The sequence below is a fragment of the Podarcis bocagei genome (assembly GCF_964188305.1).
Source record: "Podarcis bocagei genome assembly, chromosome: 4".
Classification (NCBI taxonomy): domain Eukaryota; kingdom Metazoa; phylum Chordata; class Lepidosauria; order Squamata; family Lacertidae; genus Podarcis; species Podarcis bocagei.
In genome coordinates, this window is record NC_138128.1 from 70028729 (window position 1) to 70054488 (window position 25760).

At 40.1% G+C, this 25760-nt stretch overlaps 1 protein-coding gene across 18 annotated transcripts in view; it reads right to left on the bottom strand.

Annotated features, from left to right (window-relative positions):
- The window catches only part of PCDH15 (protocadherin related 15), a 678468-nt gene that overhangs the window by 239633 nt on the left and 413075 nt on the right, over positions 1 to 25760 (bottom strand). For all 18 annotated transcript variants that reach the window (XM_081189558.1, XM_081189550.1, XM_081189563.1 and 15 more), the window contains 2 exons: positions 19774 to 19934; positions 16230 to 16385 (listed from right to left, as the gene is read on the bottom strand). In XM_081189558.1, the coding sequence (XP_081045684.1) occupies positions 16230 to 16385; positions 19774 to 19934 (317 nt within the window). The remainder of the gene's footprint in view (positions 1 to 16229; positions 16386 to 19773; positions 19935 to 25760) is intronic.

A 25760-nucleotide genomic window follows, 5' to 3' on the forward strand; every position in this document is an offset into this window, starting at 1 on the left:
TAACCAATATATCTTTGCCTTAATATAGTGAACATAGGAACAGAAGAAGCTGCGTTAGACTACATAAGACCATCGGTCTAGCTCAGTATTGTCTACACTGACTGGAAGTGGTTTCTCCAGTGTAAATTGTTCTGTCTGCTTCTGATACCTCCTGGATTTCATCGTGTCTTTAGCCAATTCCTCATATTATTTTGATTAATTTTTTACTGGAACATCAAAGTCCTTCATCCCTATAAAATAGTCTAACATTCCTTTAGCATGTAACCAATTCTTCATCATTCAAGCATCAGACTGTATCCACTTGCCAGATCTCAGGATGTCGTAAGAGGAAAGTTGCTTATATAGCTTTACAAGAAGAATAATCTGTATGTAAGTTTCAGGTATCTTTTTATCATGACATCTTTTTTAATATGACAACCTGCAATAAAAAGCATCTACATTGTTGCTCATCTATGTCAGCTGAAGGTTCCCAAATAAAAGGGGGAGGACAGCCAGAGAAACTACTGCAAACTGTCTAAGTGGCTCTTTTTAGAAGACAAACTACAAAAGTTTATTGCTGCCAATTAACAACAAGGCATTCTTACATCCCTGGGAAAAGCGGAAGCATTGTAAATAAAAGAGAACCTTATCTACATATGGAATACTTAAGCTTTAGAAATCCACTTCAGTAATTTATGTATTAAATTAATCTAATTTCCATGAGATGCATTCATTACTTTCATGGCCTATTAAGCGTTATTAAGGCAATAATAATAATAAGAATAAGAATATGTTACTGAGGACCTTCATAGTGAAGCAAAATACAATTTACAGGTAATTATCACACACCAATATGCTTTTGATGCTGTACATACCAACTGAGATTAGTGATTTAAACACCAAGGTGGGGTGGGGAGAATAATTACACTGGAAGTGGAAGAAACTCACTTTGAACTATAATTTCCAAGTTCACATCTTACTACGGACTATGCTTCCAACAAAGGGGTCAAACTATACCTAAGAATTATCTTCCAAAAATAGGGGGGAAATGTTATCCAAAAAACAACTAAAGGACAGCTACTATCTTCTTACTATCCTCAAATCAAGGCAAAAAACCCAACACATTAAACTCTTGTAACTAACAGAATAACTGGATCTGAATATTCTTAAACAAGACTGCAATCTTGCCCTTAGAATAAGAGCTAAATACTACATCAACAAAATGGTTTCTCTCAAAATGGAAGATCAGTAAATTTTGCAGTAATTTCTCCCAGTAGTTATTACCCCCAAACACACCATGGTCTGTTAAGGTTGGCATTGAGGCATACTAAGATTTATGACTGTACAGGCCAGTAATGGATTCATTGACCTTCAGAGCTACCTCATCATAATAAAATTCTTGCAACTACAAAAGAACCAATGAACCAATGGACTATTTAAAGCATATCAATGTAAGCTATTGCTATCCACTCTCACCTTAATCTTCTTTTTCTCTTAGCTAAACAAACCAAGTGCCTTTGACTTTTCCTCATGTGGCATGCTTCTGAACTATTTATCATTTCCATTGCTTTCCTTCAACTCTTTCCCATTCAGACTGGGTGTGACTGTTCTGTGTCCCCAGAAAGTTTGCAGTTTAGTTTAATCTCAGTTGCTAGTGTGAGTGATGTGCATTTTGATTCCATTACACACACACACACACACACACACACACACACACACCATGTCTAGGAATGGCTGCAATGATAATATGAAGGTACTGCATACAATACCATTTATTTTCCTTACACTACCTGGTATGGCAGTTGCTGAACAAAACTCAGTCACAAATTATCAAATTTACGGTATATGGAATTATAAAGCTCAAAGAAATGCTCATATTGTAAAGACTAAAGTCATAAGCAATACAATAAGACAAATGTAGAGATAGATTATCAGTCTCTAATATTATTAACTATTAACAGGCAACAACAGTATTAGGTTGCTGTGGTTTCAACCATTCAGAAGTACCCCACCATGGGTGGGGAAGCAAACAGGGACTGATTACTCACCAACGCAGTGGATATGGCTTAGAAAACAAGAGTGAGTGCAGCAAAATGAAACCAGTATTTCTTCCTATGTACATTAAAATGTAAGGTTGTTATCATACTGTAGTTCACATGGCTACCAGTAGGAGGCCACGTAACCTGAAGCATGACAACAGGGTGACACACATCCCAGACGAACAGCTGAAAAGAGGGGGAGAGTGGTAGAGCATCTCTCCTTCCATTACATACAGGTGCAGTGAGGTTTAAAGATGGGAGGAAGCACTTTAGAAACTTTCTGAAGCACCTTCCCCTCCTTTGAAAGGAGTTGAGGAGAGCTATGAGGGGGGTGGATTTAGGTGAGCCATTAGGGGAGTGGTTGAGCTGAGCTGTGATGGAATAGGCAAGGGAGTAAGTGAGGTGTAAAGGGAGGAGCAGTTGGTCAGGTGTTGGGGAAGATGGGTGGATGACAGGGTTGGCGAGCAGGAAGAGCAGATGTGGTAGTCCTAGGGTTTTTATACTTTTATATCCCACCTTTCTTTCATCATGGAACCCAAGGCAGCATACTTGTTGCTACTAGGCTGTCACTTATCCAGGCACTGGCCAGAGCTACTTAGTTTCAGCATGATGGTGCCTTCTCATGTGCCTTCAAATCCTAAAGCACACGCAACCTTTAGCACCTAAAATATCCCTCTCTGCTCCACTGCGCAATAGCACAGAATTTCAAAGTGCAAAACAAATGGGAGAGAATATTCTATATGGGATTTTAAAACTTCATCTCTCAAGGGGTTATAATTTCATATACTAAAAAAAGAAAGCAAATAAATAAAAATTCTAGTCTTCACTTGCCTTTTTTCAGTATTTGCAAATACTCAAACTCTTGTAAGAGGAGCAGAAGTAAGGAATCTCACACCATGTGAGGAAAAAATAGAGTCTGGAAAACAGAAGGTTTCGTTGTCTTAAATAAAGATCTTCTAATAGATCTTCTAAGCAATAGTAGAAGGAATTCAGCAAAACAGGAACAGGAAAGAGTTTAATAATAACATTGGAAATCAATTGATCTGTGTAGGTTAAAACAATGTGAAATACACAACATATACTGTAATATAATAGGCATATGGAAATATGCCAGTTAATATATAAAGATGCAACCATGGGTTGGAGGTATGAGAAAAGAAGAGACACCTTTGCTCATATTCGGTACGTATGTAGCCTGATTAAATTTCAGGTATCGTGGTTATCACAGGCTTTTAGTTAAAATTATATTCTCCAACACTGCTCATTGGGAATGTCAATGATCAGACAGAGAAAGGCTATATTGTCGGGCTGTTTATGCCAATTGCATCATTGCTGAGGAGTGGGGAACTTTCTTCAGCCCAAGGACTGCATCCTCTTCTGGGTAACCTTCCAGAGGCTACATGCTAATAGTGGGTGAGGCTAGAGGCAAAATCAGTTGTCTGGCTCTTTACTCCCCACTGTAGCCTTCTGCACTCACAGAAAGCCCGAGGGACGAAGAAATAAGTAAAAACGAGGCAGAGACAGCTTGCGCTAGTGTAGCTCTGATTTGCAGAAACTGGCTGCGTCTGATCACTCCCCTCACCTCACTGCAGCCTCTCAGAATGCCATGTCCCAGTCCTTTCCTGCAGGTCCCCGGTGCACACAAGAGGCTTACTGAAGGCACAGGGGGCTGCAGTGGAGAAGAGGTGGCAGGACAGCATTGTTGTGTAAATTGAATTCAACTCATGTAATGGTCAGTGGTTAGGAATGGTGAAAGATGGAGTCCAACAACACATGGAAGACCACAAGTTTCACATCTCTGCCTTATAATTAAACCTATCCAAAACACTAGAGCTCTGAATTCCTAAGCTCAGCAGCTACCCATGTACAAGTCAGGGGTCCTCCGAGAATTTGGGTTAGTTGTGAAATTCAGTAACATTTGAAACCTCCAAAGTTTGTAAGAACTGCACCTTGATAAGCAAGGAAAGGGGTCATTTACTGAAATCACCAATTTATTTTCTTGTCCTAATTTCCTCCAAGGCTATAAAGTGTTCCTCAGATCTATGGAGCATGTTATTGAGAGATCTTTTCTTTCAACAGACGGCTATACCAAAAGAGGGATGGGTGGGTGTGCAAGGAAGCAAGCAAGCAAGCAGAAGGAGACAGTTTGAAAGTTTTTACTGCTGCAGACCATAAGCTAGTTTTTACAATCCTTAATTTCAGCTAATTAAACCACACAATTAATTATGCTACTGATTTATCACAAGGCTGCTTGCCATTTTGTGTGACTTTTCAACAGCAACTCAAAGACACTCTTAATAGCCGCGCCTGATCAAGTAACAGAACTTATGAAAGATTTATACTGAACCAGCCACAAGCCACAGACGCCTGCAGAGGAGAAGTCAACAGAGGAAGCTAATCACCATTTGGCCAATTGAAGGAGGAATACAAAGGCATGAGGATTGTCTATGTGAAAGAACTGGGTTCTATCACATCACTTAACAGTGCAAAAATCCAGCTGTTACCCTGAAAAGCCTCCACAGTCCATACAAATAGTAGTGCCAGCTCTGAGAGCAGCTTGTGATCTAGCAGATCCTGGGTCAGCTCAGCCCCACTCTGTCTGCAGAACACCCTGTTTGGGGGAATTTCCACTGGGCTCTGCAATGGGGGATACCACTGAATGGCCTTCTGTCTGCCACTAAGAGGGTGAAAAGGGAAGTTCTGTGTTGATGGAGGTGAAGCTCTGTCTTGTTTCACTCCATTGGTGGCAGCCTGCACGAGATTGGCTAAGCTGACAGAACTGAGTAGAGGGACAGATGCTTCCACTCAGTCCATACCCACACAGCCCAGTGTAAAGAGGTCCTTTATAAAAATTAAAGCAAGTACATTCATCTTGTGGATGCAACCTTTCTCACACTAAAAGTCACTACACCCACCCCCACCCACCCACGAGAACTTATCGTGCCTGATATTGATTTAAAACATTGTTAAATGCAAAAGTCAGAGGACTGTGGATTACAATTGCTGTAAATAAACCACAACAAATGTATTCTATAATTATATCGAACTTATATGCACTTAACAAAATCAATTATAGGGGGAAATGTTTGTGCAGTTGTTTGAATTTTAAACCTACCCACCCCAGTGCTCTAAACAGCTCAAAAATATTTCAACTCAAAACAATAGCAAATAATTATAAAGCTTCAAGACGCAAAAAGAGTCAATAAACTCTTACATTAAGAAGAAATTTGGAACAACTATAATGGTGTTTACAATAATTTGTGCCACTTAAAAGGCAATAAACCTATGTACAGAATAATGAACATTAAATGCTTTGAAATAACAGTTCTTAAAATCAAGCAGTGCTAAAAAATGTTCTGAATTTTTTTGGATTTGGGCTCAGCGACGTAGGAATGAAAAGAAATCTATATAGAAAGGGAGTGATATATATCAGACAGGTGCAGGAGGAAATTAATAGAGCAGCTGGAGGGGAAGATTCAGCTCATTTTTGGAAACTTATTAAAGGAGGAAATCAATAAATTTGGCATAAAATTGGTCTAAAGTATTAAACTATTCTGTTGTACTGGATCATATTTTCGAGAATTGCCATCATTGTTGACCTATCTGACACGGCTAAATGGTATTCCAGGAAGATCTGGAGAAGAGCAGCAAGAAAGCATCAGGTGAGGATTTCATGTCACCTGACATTTATATAAAATTATTTTGGACTGGTGGGTTGTTCCAATTCTAGCTAGTGATAGAAAATAATTTTAGAGTTGGATTTATTGATCCAAGACAAAGTCCCTTTGAATTCCAGATTGATTCTACCTATGGGGTGGTATAAATTGGAGCAGGGTGGGGCATTGCTCTTTGGAGCCTTTATTAGATTGGTCCCAAAGTCTTTTAAACAGAATGAACTTTACCCATAAGTACACACATTCAACAGTTCAAGAAACTGAACAGGTTAAATATCTGGAAATGCTTATTTTGATGGGTCACAGTTGGATTTGTTGTTTTCAAGTGGCAAAAATAAAATGGGGAAATTACAGTATGGAATCTCAACTAAAGCATCCGTGACAGGGACTTCCGGGGGCGGCGCGAAACTGTAATGGCGGTCCTCTTCGTTCTCTGAAGAGGGGCTCCGCGGAAAAGGGTCGTTCGCTGCGGCATAGCGACGACCCATCAAGATAAACCACGGGTAGAGTGAGCCCGTGGCCGTGGGACTCGGCGGGCACCAGAAGCTGCTCTGAAAACACAGAAGGGACCCCGTAAGGAGACCCGGAGTGAAGGAGGGGTAGCGGTGCTGTGAGTTCATCGCTCTTTCCGCGGAAGTGAAGCCGCGTGGCTGTTACAGATGAGCGCTGATCCTTCTTCCTAAAATCAACACCAAACTGCAAGTAACATACCCGTGAGTAAAGGGGTTTAAAATTTGGCAAAGAATTTCGTAAATTCGGCTGAAAGCGGGAGACGAGAAAAGGGAAGTCCGTCTTCCAACATTGCTGACTGTTACCATAAAGCACCAATGCTGCAGCAAGCAAAGGCTCCAGCAGCTCAGTCAGCTGCTTGTGGCTGGAAAGCCAGACAGGATGTTTGTGACTGTTGCCATGGAAACAAAGGGGCAGTCCAATCTGAACTGAGCACCGGATGTTAGCTCAGTGTGTGTGTCATATGACCTGTACTGGAAGTACATGGGTGGAGTTTCTTCTTGCTGTTGTCGAGTGCAGACGTGTTTCTCTGTACTGATATGAGAGACAGAAATAAAAGATGTAAATAGTTTTCTGTCTGCTTCTTTCCCCTCTTGGGGGACACCAAAGGGGAGAGAGGGTGAACGGTGTGTTCCTCTCACACATCTGAGATGAATCGCCGGGACCTCGCCTGCTTATCAGCAGAGTGGAGACGCGGGGAGGTCGACAGGAATATCTGCCGGTGCCTACGCTGTGGCACATTCCTCTGACCCAAGCAGAATTCCAATAGTGGCAGCCTTCGGATGGTTGCTGTTTTCTTCGATCCATCGGACATCTGCATGAGAGGCTGGTGAATTGTCCTCCTCTGCTCCATGGAAGCCTGATTGGAGAGGCTGATTCTCTGCAGCCAGAAGCTGACCAGAAGAAGCTGACAGCCAAGCCGATGCTCAAGGTATGAGACTTTTAAGGGCTTAAAAGTGTGAATGCAGAATGATTCATTCTCTGCTTCACGGAGAGCGAGTGTGGGAAAAGCAGCTCCAACTTAGAAGAGGCCTGCATACCAGGCATTTTTGTGGTTTCCTGTCCGAGGAAAGGAATGCGCTGTTGCTAAGCAACGTCCTTCAGAAGGCTGTGCCTCAGAGAGGAGAAATGGAAAGCTACTCGAGAGGGCTGGACAGTCAGACAATGCCTCAGAGAGGCGTAAACAAAGTTTTGTTATGACTAGGTCCTCATGAACTGGTGGAAGGGACTTTCCAACGCAGCCAGTGTCAGAGTTGCCAGGTGTCAAGAGAGTAAACAAGCCAGCTATTGGATTTTAGAGGCTTGTGTTTTAGAGTCAATGCAAGGACTCAAAATGGATGCCAAGAAGGGGGAGGCTTGCCTTCTCCACCCCTCCTGACCAATAACAATTATTCATCTTGGTCTGTAAAGATGAAGGCCCTGCTGCAGAATCAGAGACTGTTTGGGGTGATTGAGATTCCCATCCCAGCAGCACCAACGCGTGCTTGGGAGTCACAGAATGTGAAAGCTAGGACTGCTATAATTCTGTGTGTCTCAGATGCGCAGCTTGTGCATATACAGCATTTGGAATTTGCGCAAGAGGTTTGGAACGCGCTGCGTACAACGCATCAGAGAGATGCTGGTTCTTCAGCGTTGCTGTATTTTGAGAAGTTGACCAATCTGAGATTAGCGCCTGATGGAGATGTTCAAGCGCACCTGACAGAAATGAAGTTCCTGCGTCAACAGATGGTGGAACGCAATTTCCGTCTACAGGAGGAAGTGTTTTGCTTCATGATGATAAACAGCCTGAATAGGGCTTACAAGGTTGTTGCCAGTCAGCTTGGTTCCCTACCTGCTCAGGATCTGACCGCGGAAAGGGTGTGTGCCGTCGTCCTGAACGAACACGACAGACTTGCCGCACTGGAAGTGAAAGACAGAGGGAGGCAAGAACAGAGTTCAAATCTTCCCACTGCTGATAGTGCTACTGGAGAGCATGCCGTAGCATTGAGTGCCGTCCGATGCCACAATTGTGGACAGACTGGGCATCTACAGCGAAATTGTAGGAAGCCGCGACAGTCAAAAGGAGCCAAGAACAGCTCTACGAAGCCTGAGGCGTCAAGCAAAAGCCGTACCAAGTGCCAGATGAAACCTGCAAAGGCGATGATGGCGAAAGGAACCACGCCAGATGTTGGGAACGCATTCATAATCGATACGGGCGCCACGAAGCATCTCTGCCCACACAGAGAACTGTTTTCGACGTTGAGGAAGCAAAGCTTCACTGTGAAACAAGCCAACGGTCAAGAACTGGAAGCGACCGGAATTGGAACTGTGTATCTTGAGAGTCTGAACTTGACTATAAGCGATGTTTACCTGGTTCCAGAACTGAAATTTAGTCTGCTGAGTGCTTCGCAGATTGCAAAGAAGGGACTAAAACTGTACTATGATGCTAAAAGATGCAAGATCTACAAAGATGGAGAACTGTTTCTTACTGCCAAAGAGAAAGATGGACTGTATTTGTTGACTTTTGATCAAAGTGATTACATGAAATGTAATACTTCTGATTCTAACGAAATTTCTCTTGCAGGTGTGACCAGTGTGAGCACCAGTAAGGTGTCCAAGAAGGTCCACAGAGCTTTTCAGCGGGTGTATGCTGATGTGATTGGTCCTCTAGAACCATCTAGAGGCGGTGCAAAATATTACCTTGTGTGTGTTGATTGTTACACTAATTATTCTTGGGTTTATATGATGAAGAAACCGCAGGAAACTTTAGAAAAGTTTCAGGAGTTTTGTGACAAGGTCAAAACTATGCATGATGCTAACATTAATTGTCTTTTCACAGATGACATGCCAGTTTTTCTTTTAAAGCAAAGCTTTAAAAAGCGGAAAGCGCTTGAAACGGGACTGTGGGAAGTTTTAACTTTTTCGTGCTATCAGATCTGCTTGTTTGTTTTTTTTTTACTGAAGGTGGAAATGGACATTGACTAAAAGAAGTAGTAAATGGGGATTTTCCTCCTATCTTTTTTCTTCTTTGGGCTGTATTTTTAAGGAGCCAGATCGTCGGGCTGCCAGAGAGGGAGACTGTGTCAAACTGCGGAAACAGTTGTAAAAACTTTGCTGGAACGTAACTGTTACATTTGAGCAGAAAAGATTGGATGGGATACTGTTGCAAGCACCTCTTGTGAAACTTTGTTGAACTATAAAAGGTGCTTTGGGAAACTTTGAGTTTTTGAAGGGACTGTTGGACTATTGGATTTATTGACTTGAAATAATTTGGAACTTTAATGGCGGATTACTTCCTTCTTTGTCTTTGAAACCTGGTGGCACTCCCCCTACAGGGCTTTCGGATTATAAAATCCTGGGAACTGACTCTTGTTTTGAATTCCACTTCACTGGTTGTTTACTTCTGAATTTGTCTCTCCCATGGAACAACAGACAATCTGACCTTGAACACTGACAGATGTGTAATGAGTGGTGCAGGGAGAACAAGAGCATCTAAAGCTAAGGAATCTAAAGAGGCTAAGGAAAAAGAAAAAGAAAGAAAACCAACACAATTTGTACAAACAACACTGACCCAAGGACGCCGATCGTCGGTTCCAGCTGTACTGGTGTCTCAGAGGGAAGGGGAAATAACCGAGAAGTCCACTGAAGAAGATATGGCAGCAGGTGGGTCAGATACATTATTAAAACAAATATTGGAGCAATTATCAAGTTTAAACCAGAAAGTGGACGACCAGTCTTTGAAAATAGATAAAGCGACCTCTTCGATTCAAAAATTGACTGAACAAGTTTCCCAGCACACGCAGGCTATAGAGAATTTGCAAGGAGCAACAGCGGAAAATCGGGAATTAGCTGGAGAAGCAATTCAGAAAGTGGGAGCTTTACAAAAAGAAGTTGAAGAAATTAAAGGAGAAGTCAAGCCCCTGCACAAACAGGTGGGTGAACAACAAATCTATCTGTCAATGGTGGAACTGAAAAATCGCGAGAGCAACATCAAATTGAGAGGCATCCCGGAACTCGAGCAAGGAGACTTGATTGGATACTTGACGCAGGAATTCACGAAGTTCTGGGGTTTAAAGGAGGACACAGATTTCAGGATTGTCTCGGCATATAGACTGGGAAGATTGGCAAGGAAAGACAGATCCAGGGACTGCTTGATAATTTTAAGATCAAAGGAAGAGAGAGATAAGATCCTAGGTCTTCACTTCAAAAAAGCAATCGAAATTCAAGATAAAAGGGTGGAAATTTACAGAGATATTCCGAGACAGTTGTTGGACCTTAGAGCCACCTATACAGAGCTAGCAAAATTGCTGAGACACAACGCAATTCCCTATAGGTGGGAGTTTCCACAAGGATTATCCTTCACCTACAAAGAAAGGAAGGTTAAAATTAGAACACCTGAAGATAACCAAAAGTTCCTTCACGACCACGGAGAAGATCTCCAAAAAGGAACAGATTGGCTTCCAACCTTACCAACACCAATACTGCCTGGAGGCGGGCTAACGCCTGCACCCTCGGGACCTGAGCAAAAGGAAGGCACCTCACCCTAAGAACATCTTAATTAGAACAGGATGTCTCTGCAGCTACTTAGTTGGAATATAAATGGCGGGAATTCTCCGGAAAAAAGAAGGAGGATATTTCATATCCTAAAAAAAGAACAATTGGACGTAATATGTCTCCAAGAAACACATGTGACTAGGCTCCACAGGAAAGTATTAATCAATAAAAGACTTGGCCAAGAATTTATTTCATCTGACAAAGTTAAAAAAAGAGGAGTTGTAATTTATGCAAAGGAGAACCTGTCACCAAAATTTCTATTTAAAGATGATCATGGAAGAACTCTCGCAATTGAAATTCAAACACAAGGAGAGAAGATTTTGATATTAGGAATTTATGCGCCAAATGATGGAAAATCAGAATTCTACAAGAAGCTGCATGAGACAATGATGGACTATCTGGACTATTCTAACATTATTGTGATGGGAGATATGAATGGGGTGGTGTCAACAAATATGGACAAATCCCAAAATCAAAACTTAACAACAGACGGCAGACTTCCTAAAACTTTTTTTGAAATGACAGACAATATGGACTTGATTGACATTTGGAGGACAAAGAACCCCTTGGGTAAAGAAGGAACCTTCTTTTCTGAGGCCCATCTGTCATGGACACGAATCGACCAAATTTGGATATCTAGAGGGATGGCACCGAAAACAAGAAAAGTGGAAATCTGCCCAAAAACCTGCTCCGACCATAACGCCTTGAAAATGGAATTGAGACTTATCCCAACTGGATCCTTCAGATGGAGAATGAATGACACCTTGTTGAGAGATCAAGAGATTGTTAAGAAGGCCCAAAAAACCCTAAAGGACTATTTTGAAATAAATTTGAACACTACGGTGGAGAAAAGAACAATCTGGGACGCAAGTAAAGCTGTAATGAGAGGGTTTCTGATACAACAGAATACAATAAAGAGAAAATTTTGGAATGGAAAAAAGGAAAAAATTCTAGAGAAAATAAGTGAAGGAGAGAAAAAGCTGAGAACTAAACCAAAGTCAAAAGAGGTGCTAAGAGAGATCAAATTCCATCAAGCACAATATTCGAAATTGATCAATCAAGAGATTGAATGGAAAATTAAACAAATGAAGCAGAGATCGTTTGAATCAGCAAACAAATGTGGAAAGTTGTTAGCTTGGCAGTTGAAAAAAAGACAAAAGTTAAACACGGTTACAAACTTGGAGATTCAAGGAAAAATAGTTCAGAAACCAGAAGAAATAAGAAAGTGCTTCCACAGATACTTCAAAGAGCTTTATGCACAGGGGCCTCAGAAAGAATCGGAAATAGACCAATTTTTGAGGACAAATGGACTATCCAAAATAAGTCAAGATAAAAGATCAATTCTCAACAGCAAAATAACTCAACAGGAAATTGAAGGTGCCATTCAAAATATGCAACTTGGCAAATCTCCAGGCCCGGATGGACTCACCTCCAAATATTATAAGACTTTGAAGGACTTCTTGATACAACCGTTGTTGGAGGTTTGTAACCAGATTATGGAGGGGAGGAGGGCACCGGAAACGTGGAAAGAAGCATTCATCACACTGATACCCAAATCAGAAAGGGAAAAGACCCAGCTTAAGAATTACCGTCCCATCTCACTCCTGAATGTGGATTACAAAATATTTGCAGACATTTTAGCGAATAGACTTAAAAATGTATTAAATGAAGTAATTCACAAGGACCAAGCAGGCTTTCTCCCTGGTAGACACATGTCTGACAACACTAGGAACATTATTGATATATTGGAGCTGTTGAGAATTAGAAACACAAGGGCAGCCTTAATCTTCATTGATGCGGAGAAAGCATTTGACAACATTTCTTGGATGTTCATGAAGAAAAACTTGAAAGGGATGGGAGTGGGACGGGGGTTTGAAAATGGACTAGAAGCAATTTATTCAGAGCAAAAAGCTAAGCTGATAGTGAACAATGTGGTATCGGAGGAACTCCAAATTGAAAAAGGGACACGACAGGGGTGCCCTCTATCCCCTCTGCTATTTATTTCTGTTCTGGAGGTATTGCTGAATATGATCAGGGAGGACCAGTTGGTGAGGGGATAGTGGTCGGAGCGAAACAATACAAACTGAAAGCTTTCGCAGATGACTTAGTCTTGACAGTACAGGAGCCAGAATCTAGTACAAAAAGAGTTCTGGAACTTATCTTGGAGTTTGGTCGGGTGGCGGGATTTAAGCTAAACAAACAAAAAACTAAGGTTTTGGTCAAAAATCTGACACCTACAGAGATAGAGGGGTACCAGAAAGAGACAGAGCTAAGTGTGGTTAAAAAAGTGAAATACCTGGGGGTATCCTTGTCCACTAAAAATTTAAACCTTTTTAAAGATAATTATGAAAAATGTTGGTTGGAAATTAAAAAAGACTTGGATATTTGGTCAAGATTGAAACTTACCTTGTCAGGCCGAATCGCAGCTATAAAGATGTGTGTTTTGCCAAAAATGTTATTCTTATTTCAAGCCCTTCAGGTCGTGGACAGAATGGAATGTTTTGGAAAATGGCAGAAGGATATCTCTAAGTTTGTCTGGCAGGGCAAAAAGCCCCGAATAAAATTTAAAATACTAACTGACTCAAAAGAAAGAGGGGGGTTTGCCCTGCCGGATTTAAGGTTGTACTACGAAGCTGCAGCCTTCTGCTGGTTGAAGGATTGGTTTCTGTTGGAAAACACCGATGTCCTAGATCTGGAAGGGTTTGATAATGTGTATGGTTGGCATGCATACTTGTGGTATGACAAGGCGAAGGTTCACAAATTGTTTAAAAACCATATTGTCAGAAAATCAATTTTTGCCGTCTGGATGAAGTACAAGGACTTATTAGAAAGTAAGACCCCGAGGTGGTTATCACCAGTGGAAGCCAAGATTTCTAAAAAAAGGCCCAATATGGAGGCCTACTGGCCAAAATATTGGGAATTGATTGAAAGAGTTGGAGATAAATGGAAGCTCCAAAGCCAGGACAAACTAAAAAATAAGGTGCGAGATTGGTTACATTATGCTCAAATTCAAGAGGTATTTAAAATGGATAAAAAAGTGGGTTTTCAGTTGGAGAAATCGAAACTGGAGACGGAGTTACTAGAACCAAAGACTAAGGTACTTTCGAGGATGTATGACTTGCTGCTTAAATGGAACACACAGGATGAGACAGTTAAATCTGCTATGATAAAATGGGCACAGGATGTAGGACACAACATTATGTCTGAGGACTGGGAAAGGTTATGGAACACCGGTATGAAATTCACGGCATGTAGTGCCTTGAAAGAGAACATTATGAAAATGGTATACCGGTGGTACATGACCCCAGTCAAGTTGGCTAAAATATATCATCTTTCTGATAATAAGTGTTGGAAATGCAAGGAGGCAGAAGGGACATTCTTTCACCTCTGGTGGACCTGCCCGAAAGTAAAGGCCTTTTGGGAAATGATACATAATGAGCTGAAAAAGGTATTCAGATATACCTTTTCTAAGAAACCAGAGGCCTTTCTTCTGGGCATGGTGGACCGGAAGGTGCCAAAGAAGGATAGAACTTTGTTTATGTATGCAACCACAGCAGCAAGGATCCTTATTGCAAAGTTCTGGAAGACACCAGATTTACCCACACTGGAGGATTGGCAGACGCAGCTGATGGACTACATGGAGTTGGCAGAAATGACTGGCAGAATCCGAGATCTGAGCGAAGAAACAATGGAGGAAGACTGGAAAAAATTTAAGGACTATTTGCAAAAATACTATAAGTTGTTTGAATGTTAAGATTTGCACGATTAAGAAACGTCACACTTCTGCAAATTATCTAAGTAAATGATAAAGTAAGTAATGATGAAAAAAAACGAGATAAATTAGAAACAAAATATTATGTTTATTAAAAGTCTTGAAAACAAACTACAAACTTTTGAAATTGGTAACATAATAAACTCAAAGGTACAATAAGATGTGAAACAAGATAATAAATTGCTGAACTGGTTAGAATAATGAAAGCGATGTTGAGAGGATGTGAGGAGGTCCAAAAGAAAGTGAATTTGATGATATTTAACTTTTGTCTTCTTTTTTCTATTTTTCTTCATATATATATATAAAAAATGTTTCTTGTATGTTGCTATGTAAATTAATCTGTTAACCTATGGAAAGAAACGCAATAAAAAATTTTATAAAAAAAAAAAAGTAAAGCATCCGTGACAGGTGGCCATCCAATCTCTGCTTAAAAACCTCCAATGAAGCAGAGTCCACAAGGGTGCAACAAATTTTCCACCCTTTGTTCAGAAAAATTGAGTAACTGTATTCACATTCTGCTTCACCTTGGCCCCTTCAGTTTTTCTCTGAGTTCTCAAGTTGGCAGATTCAAGACACCAAATGCACAAGGTATTTCTGTAAACCAACTTGATTGAACATATGACTATGCGGGACCCAAATAAATATATTATTAGAAAATATTATAATTCTGGATTTTGGATGGTTAATGGTTAAGAATTTCAATTAAAAAATAATTAAACCCCGAAAGGAAACATTTCTTACCCAACTATGTCTTCAAAATTAAAACTGCATCATCTGCATGCAATAGATATCTTAGGAGGATGAGAAGATATTATTTCCAAAAATGAGGAGAAATTTACCAGTTACAAATTCAAAATAATGAAGGCAAGGACACATCCTTGCCTAACTGTATGAGAAGACACAATCTCCACAGAAAGATGACCATAATTATTACAAGTTCAGCATACAGGACACAGATCAAAACCAATGGTTTTCTATCAAGATGGTACTGCTCTAGTTTACTCCAAAGACAATCGGGAAACATACAGAGCCAAAAGCTAATTTTAAGTCAATAAAAGCTTATTGACTTAAAAGGCTATGACTAAAATTAGACCCAAAGATCATTGTCTGCCTTTGTTTCTTGTCTGCAAACTAATCTAGCAATAAGGTTCTAACTTGGAACTGGTTGATACAGAATAAAACTAAATGACTGGAAAATGCAAAGACTGGAATTGCCAGAAAGTAGATCGTTGTGCTAAAATTGCCACTGAAGTGCGGAATAAAGAACAACCAGGGGGTGAGGAATACTGTCAAGAGATAACTCTTTAAAACTGAAAATTAAGGTTGTGCTTAGTCGTTCCTTTGCATAGTATTATACCATTTCTATTATGGAAGAATAATGTTCAGAATATAAGTGTGTGTTTGTTTGTGTGTGTGTGTGTGTGTGTGTGTGTGTGTGTGTGAACTTCTTACGGCAGTATGCTAAAATAGTTTGTGTCTCCTTTGCTTACTCATATGCACCCCTGAATGGGTTGGGTTTGTTTAATTAATACAAGTATGATTTTCTCTCAAGTGATTCAGTTCAAGGCAAGTTCTTAATATAAACACACAAAAGGCTCAAAATCAACTGGAAAACCCAAAAGCAAATTAACATTAAGTGCTTTAGTACATTGATGAGATGATATCAAAAAGTACATGAGTAGTTAGGGAAAAAATGATAACAGTACCAATACTAAAACTGACCTCATTGACTGCTACATAGTACTGCTGCTGCTGAAACTGGGGAGAGTTATCATTTCTGTCCCTCACTACAATCCGAACTTCATGATAGATGACAGTTCCTACTTTTCGGTTAATGCACTGGACTTGAACCACAATAGACTGAATGGACATTGGTGGCTGTAAAGAAGGGAGAAAAATAAATGCATAGTTACTTCTACAAAGCACCTGGATATGTGGAGTGTTATTTCTGTTTCATATAAAATAAAAGTGCAACCCTAATCAAATCTACTCAGAAGTTAAATCCTATTGAGTTCAGCGGGACTCAACTCCAAGTAACTGGTGTCAGAATTGAAGCCTAAGTTGGGGAAAGAGAACCTGGGGTTGTCCACGTGTTATTGGACTTTACCTGCTGGCCACAATGACTGGGGGTCCTGAGAGTTACAGTTCCATAACAACTTGAGGGCATTACATTGGCGTACCATGGTGTAGATCAGGGTTTCTCAAACTTTGGTCTCCAGCTATTGTTGTACTACAACTCCCATCATCCCTAAGCTAGCAGGACGTGTGGTCAGGAATGATGGGAATGGTAGTCCAAAAGCAGCTAGAGACCCAAGTTTGGAAAACTCTGGTGTAGATTATAGTGAGTTAGATGGACCAATGGTTCAAATAGGTATAAGGCAGCTTTCTCTGCTCCTGTTTTTAGTCTTTTCAGCCCTGCCCCAACAACACACCAGCTTCCTTAAGTAAACACATTTTGCAAGTAAGTGTCTGTAAAGGAACCCCTGCTCACATGTAAGGGTTTCATGCGATCAGGACACCTGGTCACATAGAACTCTTCAATGGGGCAGGGTCCCATGCACCGCAATTCCTTCACAAGCAGCTTCATGCACCCCAGAGTTGTTGAAGAAAGCTGATGAGATGTCAGTGGTGGGGTGAAGGAAACAGTTCCACTCCCCATTGAACACATCGTTGCGAAACATGTGATCCAAGCATTCCTAAGGCTTTAGTCACAGTCAATTCAGATTCCACAAGTGGAGAAGTGAAGTTGGCATTTAGGGGCTGGTGGATCACTGTCATTGCTTATACAGAATCTCATTAGCCGCTTTTGCCCATTATCCCAATCTGACGCTCCTTTCAGAACTCCTTTGCAGATTAGGCACCACCCAAAACAATTTGGGTAATCCATAAATTGGCTCTCTTATCGCTCTTCCTTGACTCCAGAACATTTATGAAAATTAAATAGTGCAGGTCCCAATAGCATCATTGGGGGACCCTGCTTCTTATTTTCCTGTTTTGTGAAAACCACCAATTTACACCTGTTTTCACCTTCCTATTATTTAACCAGTTACCAAATTTGTAAGAGGGCCCGTTCTATTATATTACACTCTTTAAAGCAAAACATTACATATTGACTGAAGATTTCCTTCTTGTATGATCACTTAATTCCACTTCATTTAATCCTGCCCAAATGCTTCTTTAAACACAGTGAAGATGTTTGCGCTCTCTGAATAAGGAGCTCAATCTGTTGAAATCAAACAAAAATGCACAAATTCGCTCCTGAATTGAAAATGAACACTGGAATCCTTATAAACCTGTCTTTTAAAAACCACCTTTTGAAAGTAAGTTAATAAAAGAAAGGACCAGGTGTTTGGCTGTTAACTTCAAACCTTAGTTGCTTCAGGGCTTCACCAGATCAGATGCACCCAAGAATATGGTGTATGCCCTGGAGCCCCAAAATCTGAAGAAAGTGTAAAGAAATGAAGAAAGTGATTGGCAGCAGAAAGAGGCTGCAGGCTTGGCCAGAGGGAAGAAAACCTCTTGGCTTACTCAGTAGGCACTCCGCCTACGGTGTGCACATTCAAATCATAGATGCTTCTGCAGAAAAGCAAATTGTATGGACTACGTTGTCAGCTGGCTAAATCAACTGAATATATCTGCCCACTTACTAGCACACAGCAGACTAAAAAAGATACATTCTGAATCTAAATAAGTTCTTTTGCCTAAAGAAACAAGGAGTTCACAAATATTCATCTCACAATAGCATTATATAATTCAGGAAGATTGTCTCTTTTGTGAATCGCATAGATGGGGAGAGGGAGGAAGCATGAAAACATGTGAGGCTTCATTTTACATCATAATTGGTGAGGGCAGGACAGCCTGCTGGTAGGGAAAAATGCATGCCCACTCCAGCTTCTAATTTATAGCCATTTCCCCTAACAAGATGGTAGAGTGCTGAAATCGACTAGGCTGAACTGCCAGCAGATTCTTTTTTATCCCTTTACTGCTAAAGGAACCTTAAAGCACACATACCCACAAAATAAGATAAATTTATTGAACACGTAGAGCACTGCTGTGGATAAGTGCCTAGTTTTATTTATTTCTAGGCTGCATCAATGTGCATATAGGTAAGCTGATATGCACACATTATCCATATCTATCTATCTATCTATCTATCTATCTATCTATCTATCTATCTATCATCTATCTATCTATCTATCTATCATCATCTATCTCTATCCTGTAAACCCATTCCTAGAACACCAAGACAAATATCTACTGCAGTTAACACTGGTTCTATTTGTAAGGAAGAAACTGGGTCTTTTCCAGGTTATTACTGAAGTGGGACAAGTTTTAATGTAATCCTATGTTCAAATAGCAAAAGGTGCTGCATTAAAGATTTCTGCAGAAACCTCCCAGAAACAAGCAGCAAACATTGCACATCATGGGTTATACATCATACAAACAAATTGGGTTTGACTGCCTGCTCTAGGAGTCCAACGCAGCTGTGCTGATTCTACCAAGATTATTTTATTTTATTTTGGGCAAGTCAAACATAGCTACCACCCAGTTTGTCAAGTATTTGACTGTTCCCTTTTCTATGTCTGCAGTAGAGAGCAAGACTAGGAGGCATATCAAACTCCTAGTGGTCTTCAATATATGTCTAATGGGTTGTGCTGAGTTTGGGGCTCACAGTAGGTCTGGATTATAGAGTGTTAACCATATATCATATTTATTGTTTGAAATCCCATCACTTCTGGTTTACCTAGTGCAGCCTTTAGATCAGGGATGGCCTGCCTGTGGCTCTCCAGATGTTTGTGGACTCCAACTCCCATCAGCCCCTATCAGCATAGCCAATCAACAGGGATGACAGGAGCTGTGGTTCAGCAACATGGAGGGCCAAGGGTTGTTATTCAAACTGCTCTGGTTTGTATGCTTGAACAAAAAAATACACACAGCCTTGCATCAGTATGAATATCGATCAACATACAGATACAAATTGTCCTTTAAAAAAACCCTGCCACTATTTTGGATAGAACATCCAAAAACTATAAAATATACTAACAGCATTTTTATTTCTTAAGTCATCTTTGCTTTTTGACAAACATCCTTTGGCTGCAATCTGAAGCATACAGAGCTGGGCTGAATGAGACTTACACTGAGTAAACAAACACTTCACATTTCCCACCTTTATTAGTTGTGAAAATACTTATTTTTCCACTGAAATCAGCAGTTTTTAATATAAAACGGAAACTGGAGCGAGGGGGAAGAAGAGACACCAACTTACATCTCGGTCGAGAATTCGTCCAGTACTGTTTAGATAAAGCCTCTGGTTGATAGGATCTAAGATAACCCAGTAGTCTACGTTGTCCTTTAATGTCAGTTCAATGGTGGGATCAGGTCCTCTTGCTGTACCTTTGATCAACATATTGTCTACCAATATTGTGCCTGAAACACAAACAGTGATGACAGGTTTTGCGTTACATAAGTGCAATGCGGGTTTTCAAAAGGCAGTAATGAGTTTCCTCATATGTCAGACAATTGCTATGCGCCACATTCACAAATTATTGCTACAGCTGTTCAAAATATTGACAAGTGAGATGCATTACGTAAAGCTATGATCAAACAAAGGGAGAAAAAGAACAACCACAACAGAACCACATATATTACATTGATCAGAATTAAGTTTTCTTACTGGATAGGAATGGAAGGGAGGGAGGGAGGGAACTGTTTGTTTCATGACTATGGCATTAGGCTGAATAAGATTTATTCCTTTTTATTTTCCTACATTTATATGCCATATAGGAGTGCCAACTCTAAGGGGCCGAGCTGTCTTTGCCCCCTCCATATCTGTCGGCAGGGGGCCAGACCCCCTCAGTGTTGAAGTGTCAGAGGAGGCCAAGGGTAGAGCAGAGCATGGCCGGCTCCTCCTGAGCATGAGAGAGGACCCGCTGGCCATTGAAGCCATGCCGGATTCCGCACTCAGCCTCCTCCTGATGATGTCACATGAACAACAGGCCCCCTCAATCTTGCACGCAACTTGGCACCTCTGATATCATACATGTGGTTCCCATGTCATCAACTATCCAGGCAATGACCAGACTCAGACTTACTTAGCATCAGCAAGATTGCTCATATGTCATCACCCACACTACGCTGGGGTATTGGTTTGAGACATAGGTCCAAAGTCACGAATACTATGAAGCACTAGCCATGAAATCTGGTCTCTTGGCTTGCACATGTTTTCCATTGCTTTTAACAAGTGAAGCATACCCATTATTTCTACAGAAACCTTCATTTCTAAACTGTTTTCCAGTCCTTAGGACCCCAGGGCAGTTTATAATGAATGGCCAAATAAAACAACAATATAAAATACACTAAATCATGAAATGATGTTTCCAAACCATTAAACCTCAGATATAAATACTTTATAACCATTGATGATTCAGTAGAGCTCAGGCAGAGCTTTGATAAGACACACAGAGAGCACTGTACCAGAAAGCCTAGTATTTGGAGTGCTTGAATTACAGGAGGAGCGGAAGAAGGAAGTGTTTGGCTCCCTTATCTGTTGTGACAACAAACCTTTAAACTTGCTTTCAGAAGACTAATAGGGGACACCATTAGGCTAAAATTGAAAGGAGTCCCATTACAGGGCTTTTGGATTTCATTAAGTCCCCTACCTTTTCTCTTCATTCAAGCAACATCTAGGCAGCTTATTAATCTAGTGAAGCAAATGATTTACAGCTGAAGTACAAACTTAACCACTGGGGACCAAAATAGATGTGACATTCAATGCATTATTATAAACCATATCAGGATTTACTTACTTATTTAGAAAGCAAGAGCAGGGTATATGGATTTTATCAGGACCATCATATGCAAAGAGATGAGACATTTAAACCTTACTTCTCCACATGTAACCTTAACAAAAGTCATCTTGATAAAGCTACTACTATATTTGAGTGGGGATAAAATGTATTGAAAATGTTCCTGGAGGTGGGATGCATGCTTAAAAAAAAAACCCCAAAAAACTTGCTATATTTTTCTAATGATGTGCTTAATGCCACATCTATTTGGTTCTGACTTCTAACACTATCATGCAGGATTATAATCTTTGATGTCTTTCATTATAGTAGGTTTCATTTTTTATTATTAATGATACACAGGAGTTAATCATATTATACTCTTCTTGCTTAATTATACATTTTAGAAACAGTCCTTGATCCAAATTACTGGTTTTTTATACTTATGAACTTAAATCTATATGTTGGCTTTTGCTAAATACCCTATTTTATTTCTTCAGAAAGCTGATCCTCCTTCTTAGGTGCTTAGAGCCTGCTTTTGTCCTTAGGCGAAAATGCCAACTCGATAACCTACTGGCAATACATCTGAAAGGAGCAGATAAGATTTTGATGCAGCATGGAATGACATTTTCTACACTGACTTCAGCCTGTGCACTTGTGTGGAAGGATACATATGCTCAGATACACAGTGTGCATTCTTCTTTACAACACATCTGAATCCCTAGTTGGCAACTCATTTCTAATAGAAGCCATCCTTGGAACCAGTCAAGAGGTGAAAGGCCACAGCATTGGCTTCACCTATTGATTCAATTCTACACAGGTCAGGAAACAAGCAGAGGGCTCTTTATGTGGAATAAATCAGCCTCATATAAACCAACATGCTTAACTCTAATTAATGCACGAAGGGGTTAAGGCCATAGAGTAAGCTGTCCTGCCATGTGAGCCCTACCAATAAAGAGATCTAGGCTGGATGCTCCAAGCTTAGACCGCATGGCTTAAGCAAGCCATCTTTGTGTTTCTGTGCAAATAATTTAGAAACATCTTACTATTTTGGGATGAGACAGTTAAATCAGCCATGATAAAATGGGCTCAAGACATTGGGTACAACATTATGTTTGAAGACTGGGAAAGGTTATGGACCACCGGTATGAAATTTACGGCATGCAATGCCTTGAAAGAAAACATTATGAAAATGATATATAGGTGGTACATGACCCCAGTCAAGCTTGCTAAGATATACCATTTGCCTGATAACAAATGTTGGAAATGTAAGGAGGCTGAAGGGACATTCTTTCACCTATGGTGGACTTGTCCAAAAGTGAAGGCCTTCTGGGAAATGATTTACAATGAGTTAAAAAAGGTGTTTAAGTACACCTTTCCTAAGAAACCAGAGGCCTTTCTCTTGGGCATTGTCGGCCAAAAGGTGTTAAAGAAGGACAGAACGTTTTTTATGTATGCAACTACAGCAGCAAGAATCCTTATTGCAAAATATTGGAAGATTCAAGATTTACCGACACTGGAAGAGTGGCAAACGCAACTGATGGACTATATGGAATTGGCGGAGATGACTGCCAGGATCCGAGACTTGGGAGAAGAAGCAATGGAGGAGGACTGGATAAAATTTAAAGACTATTTGCAAAAATTTTATGAGTTATACGAATCATAAGAATCCGCATGATTTGGAAAGGTTAGCACCAGCAATGAGAGTGGATGATATATGAAACTAAGTAATATTAATGAAAGGACTAATGTTTAAATGTTAAAACAACATTATATTTGTTTTTAGAGCAAATTAATTAAGTAATTTAAACTTAAAATGCAATTATCTGAAAGTACAAAAGAAAAGTATGAAACAAGGTTATAATTTGCTGATATTTTTATTGTTGGGAATGCACGGTGAGGGAGATGTGGGGAAGTCCGATAGAAGATTCAAAAAAGCTTTGAAATAATTCATCTTTTCTTCTTTTCTTTTCTTGTTGTTTTTGTTTCTATGTATATCTGACTGTGTAATTCTATCTGGAAAAAATGCAATTTATTTTTTTTTAAAAAAAGAAACATCTTACTATTTTGGTACCCAAGTTATGCTGCCTGTCTTTTCTTGCTACTGTACAGAAAAGCACATGAATCTACTCTTTGAATAATTTGTAAATAAAACATTTTTTAACTTACCAAAAGTTAAGGGAAGGGGGGTGGGGTCTTTGGAAGCAGCATATAAGGGGATAGTTTAAAGGTCTAACATCCTATATTTCCACACTTTGCTTTGATGCATGTTTTGTAATTTTAAATCCCTGCTGGGGCTGTCTCACCAAAGGACTGCAGGAACGGTTTAGAAGGAGTAGCTGTTTCCATACCAAACTACAGGAGACTAAAGCTTTGGGGATCTTGTCTTGCCATTTCAAAAACTGAGGATAGCTGAAAAGAGACTTGCTCAAGGCCAACCTGGTTTTGCATCCTAACAAAAATCCTGCAAGACACCGGAATTCTCCCTACAATCTTGGCAACTTTGCATCCAGATGGTAGCACACACACACACACACACACACACACACACACACACACACACACAATGCAGAGCTCTCTGATATGATTCTGGGAAGGTCAATTGCCCATTGTCCTTTATGCTTGAACAAAAAACCCCAAAACTTCACAGCAGTTTTAAAAAGCAAACATTTTGAAGATCTGCTATGATAAAGTTAGTTGCATCTCTCATTTTACCTGTATTGCACCAGTTGCTTTTGTAATTTTCTACTTTGGGGAATAAGATTCTTGTACAAAAAAGGACAGCAATTTCTTCCTATACACGTAATGTGCTCCCTTTCTAAAGCAGGGTTAACACGTGGCATTCACCTGCTGAAATAGCTTAGAACCAAGTAATTGGGATTTCACAAATGATTTCCCACTTAGCGTAAAAGGTCAACTGACTTCTGTAGAGAACATAGTACAAAGGTTGCATATATGGTTTCTACACCTGGCTGCGCTATTCAGCATGGAATGGCTGCAAAGCCAGCTTGAGAGTGTTTTAGAGTTGTTGTTTTATGGCTTTTTGGACCTGAAACAGCCTGCTGTGTGACATGAAAAACTATTCCCCCCCCCCCTCACATACATGCAGAAACAAAAGTCAAGCAAGAAATGTTACCCTATTCAGCCTCTCTGTACTAATGCTGAGGCTCTCCACTCTGCAGGAGAGTTGGATGGAAGAGTCAGAAGGCCTGGATTTAAAAAGATTTTCTATTTTCCACCCCCAGGAAAAGGTGGGAGGGTCTGCAATCCCTGCCTATACAGTATATGATTTAGTCAATGCACTTTGCTGAATGTGCTTTGATTTGGAATAGCACAACCATGGTTTGCTGGTTTAGATGCAATGACAAACTGTGTGGTTTCTGATGAACTGGAAGAAATGGCACTCATGATGGAGGAAGGAGGAGAAGGTGTTCCAACCTTGCTTTGACATTATGTGTTAAGACAGGATTTGGGGTTACCTGAAAGACTCAAAGAAATGTGAACTCCATGTGGCGTTGGCCCTCCTTTGTGTGTGACATCATACTGGGTTCATAGGGAAAGGGTTAACTAATTGTAAAACGACTAACCAATGGGAACCCAGGGGGCAGAGTTAACTGTGTATATGGTTTAAGCACAGAGGTTTTTTTATGAGAAAGAGTTAGAGTAGTTGAGAAGACAGTCTGGAGTTAGATGAGACAGAGAGTGAGAGAATTTGTTAAGAGGAGTCAGTCAAACAGTTGAGATAATCAGTCAGAAGGTATTAGGAAGGTATAGGGCTGGTAAAGAAACTAAAGTTAAGATACTGACAGGAATATTATCTGAGAAACCATAAACTTGTTAATGTTTGTAAAATAAACTTGTTTTTGTGGGGGGTTTTTTGGTTTACTTTTAACAACTGCCTGGACTCAGTGTTTTACCAGAGAGTAACTGGTTGGTGGCAGCGGGGAAGCGAGCACAGTGGTGGCACAGAGATCAACAGACCGTTAAACGTCCGGGGACCCTGTGTGATCACCACACTCCAATTTCACAACATTGCCGTGACCTTCCTTCTTATTTATTTTTTATGGAGCTATTCTTGAATAACGGGAATATCTCAAACTGAGACTAAGGAGAATGGTTTGTTCTTTTAAAGGACAATTTTAGGAAACCAGATTTGATAAAAACTTTGTCAGGGGGACTTGGGATTTGATAGTTTTCCTTCATAGAGTGATCATTTTAGATCTTCCCTTTCTTCATTGCACTCAGACTTTACCTACTAAAGCAAACAACTCTAACGAATGTGAAATCAGATTCTTGGTTTCTGAATACTGTTCATTTAATTCAATCATATGGATTTTCCTTGACATATTTTAAGGAGATTAAGCTGGATGTGACTGGGGTTAACTTCATGAATAGGATATTTTTGTGCAATCTGATCTGATGAAATTGAGTGAAATTAAAGCATTTTCTTAGTACCATATGATTAAATTTG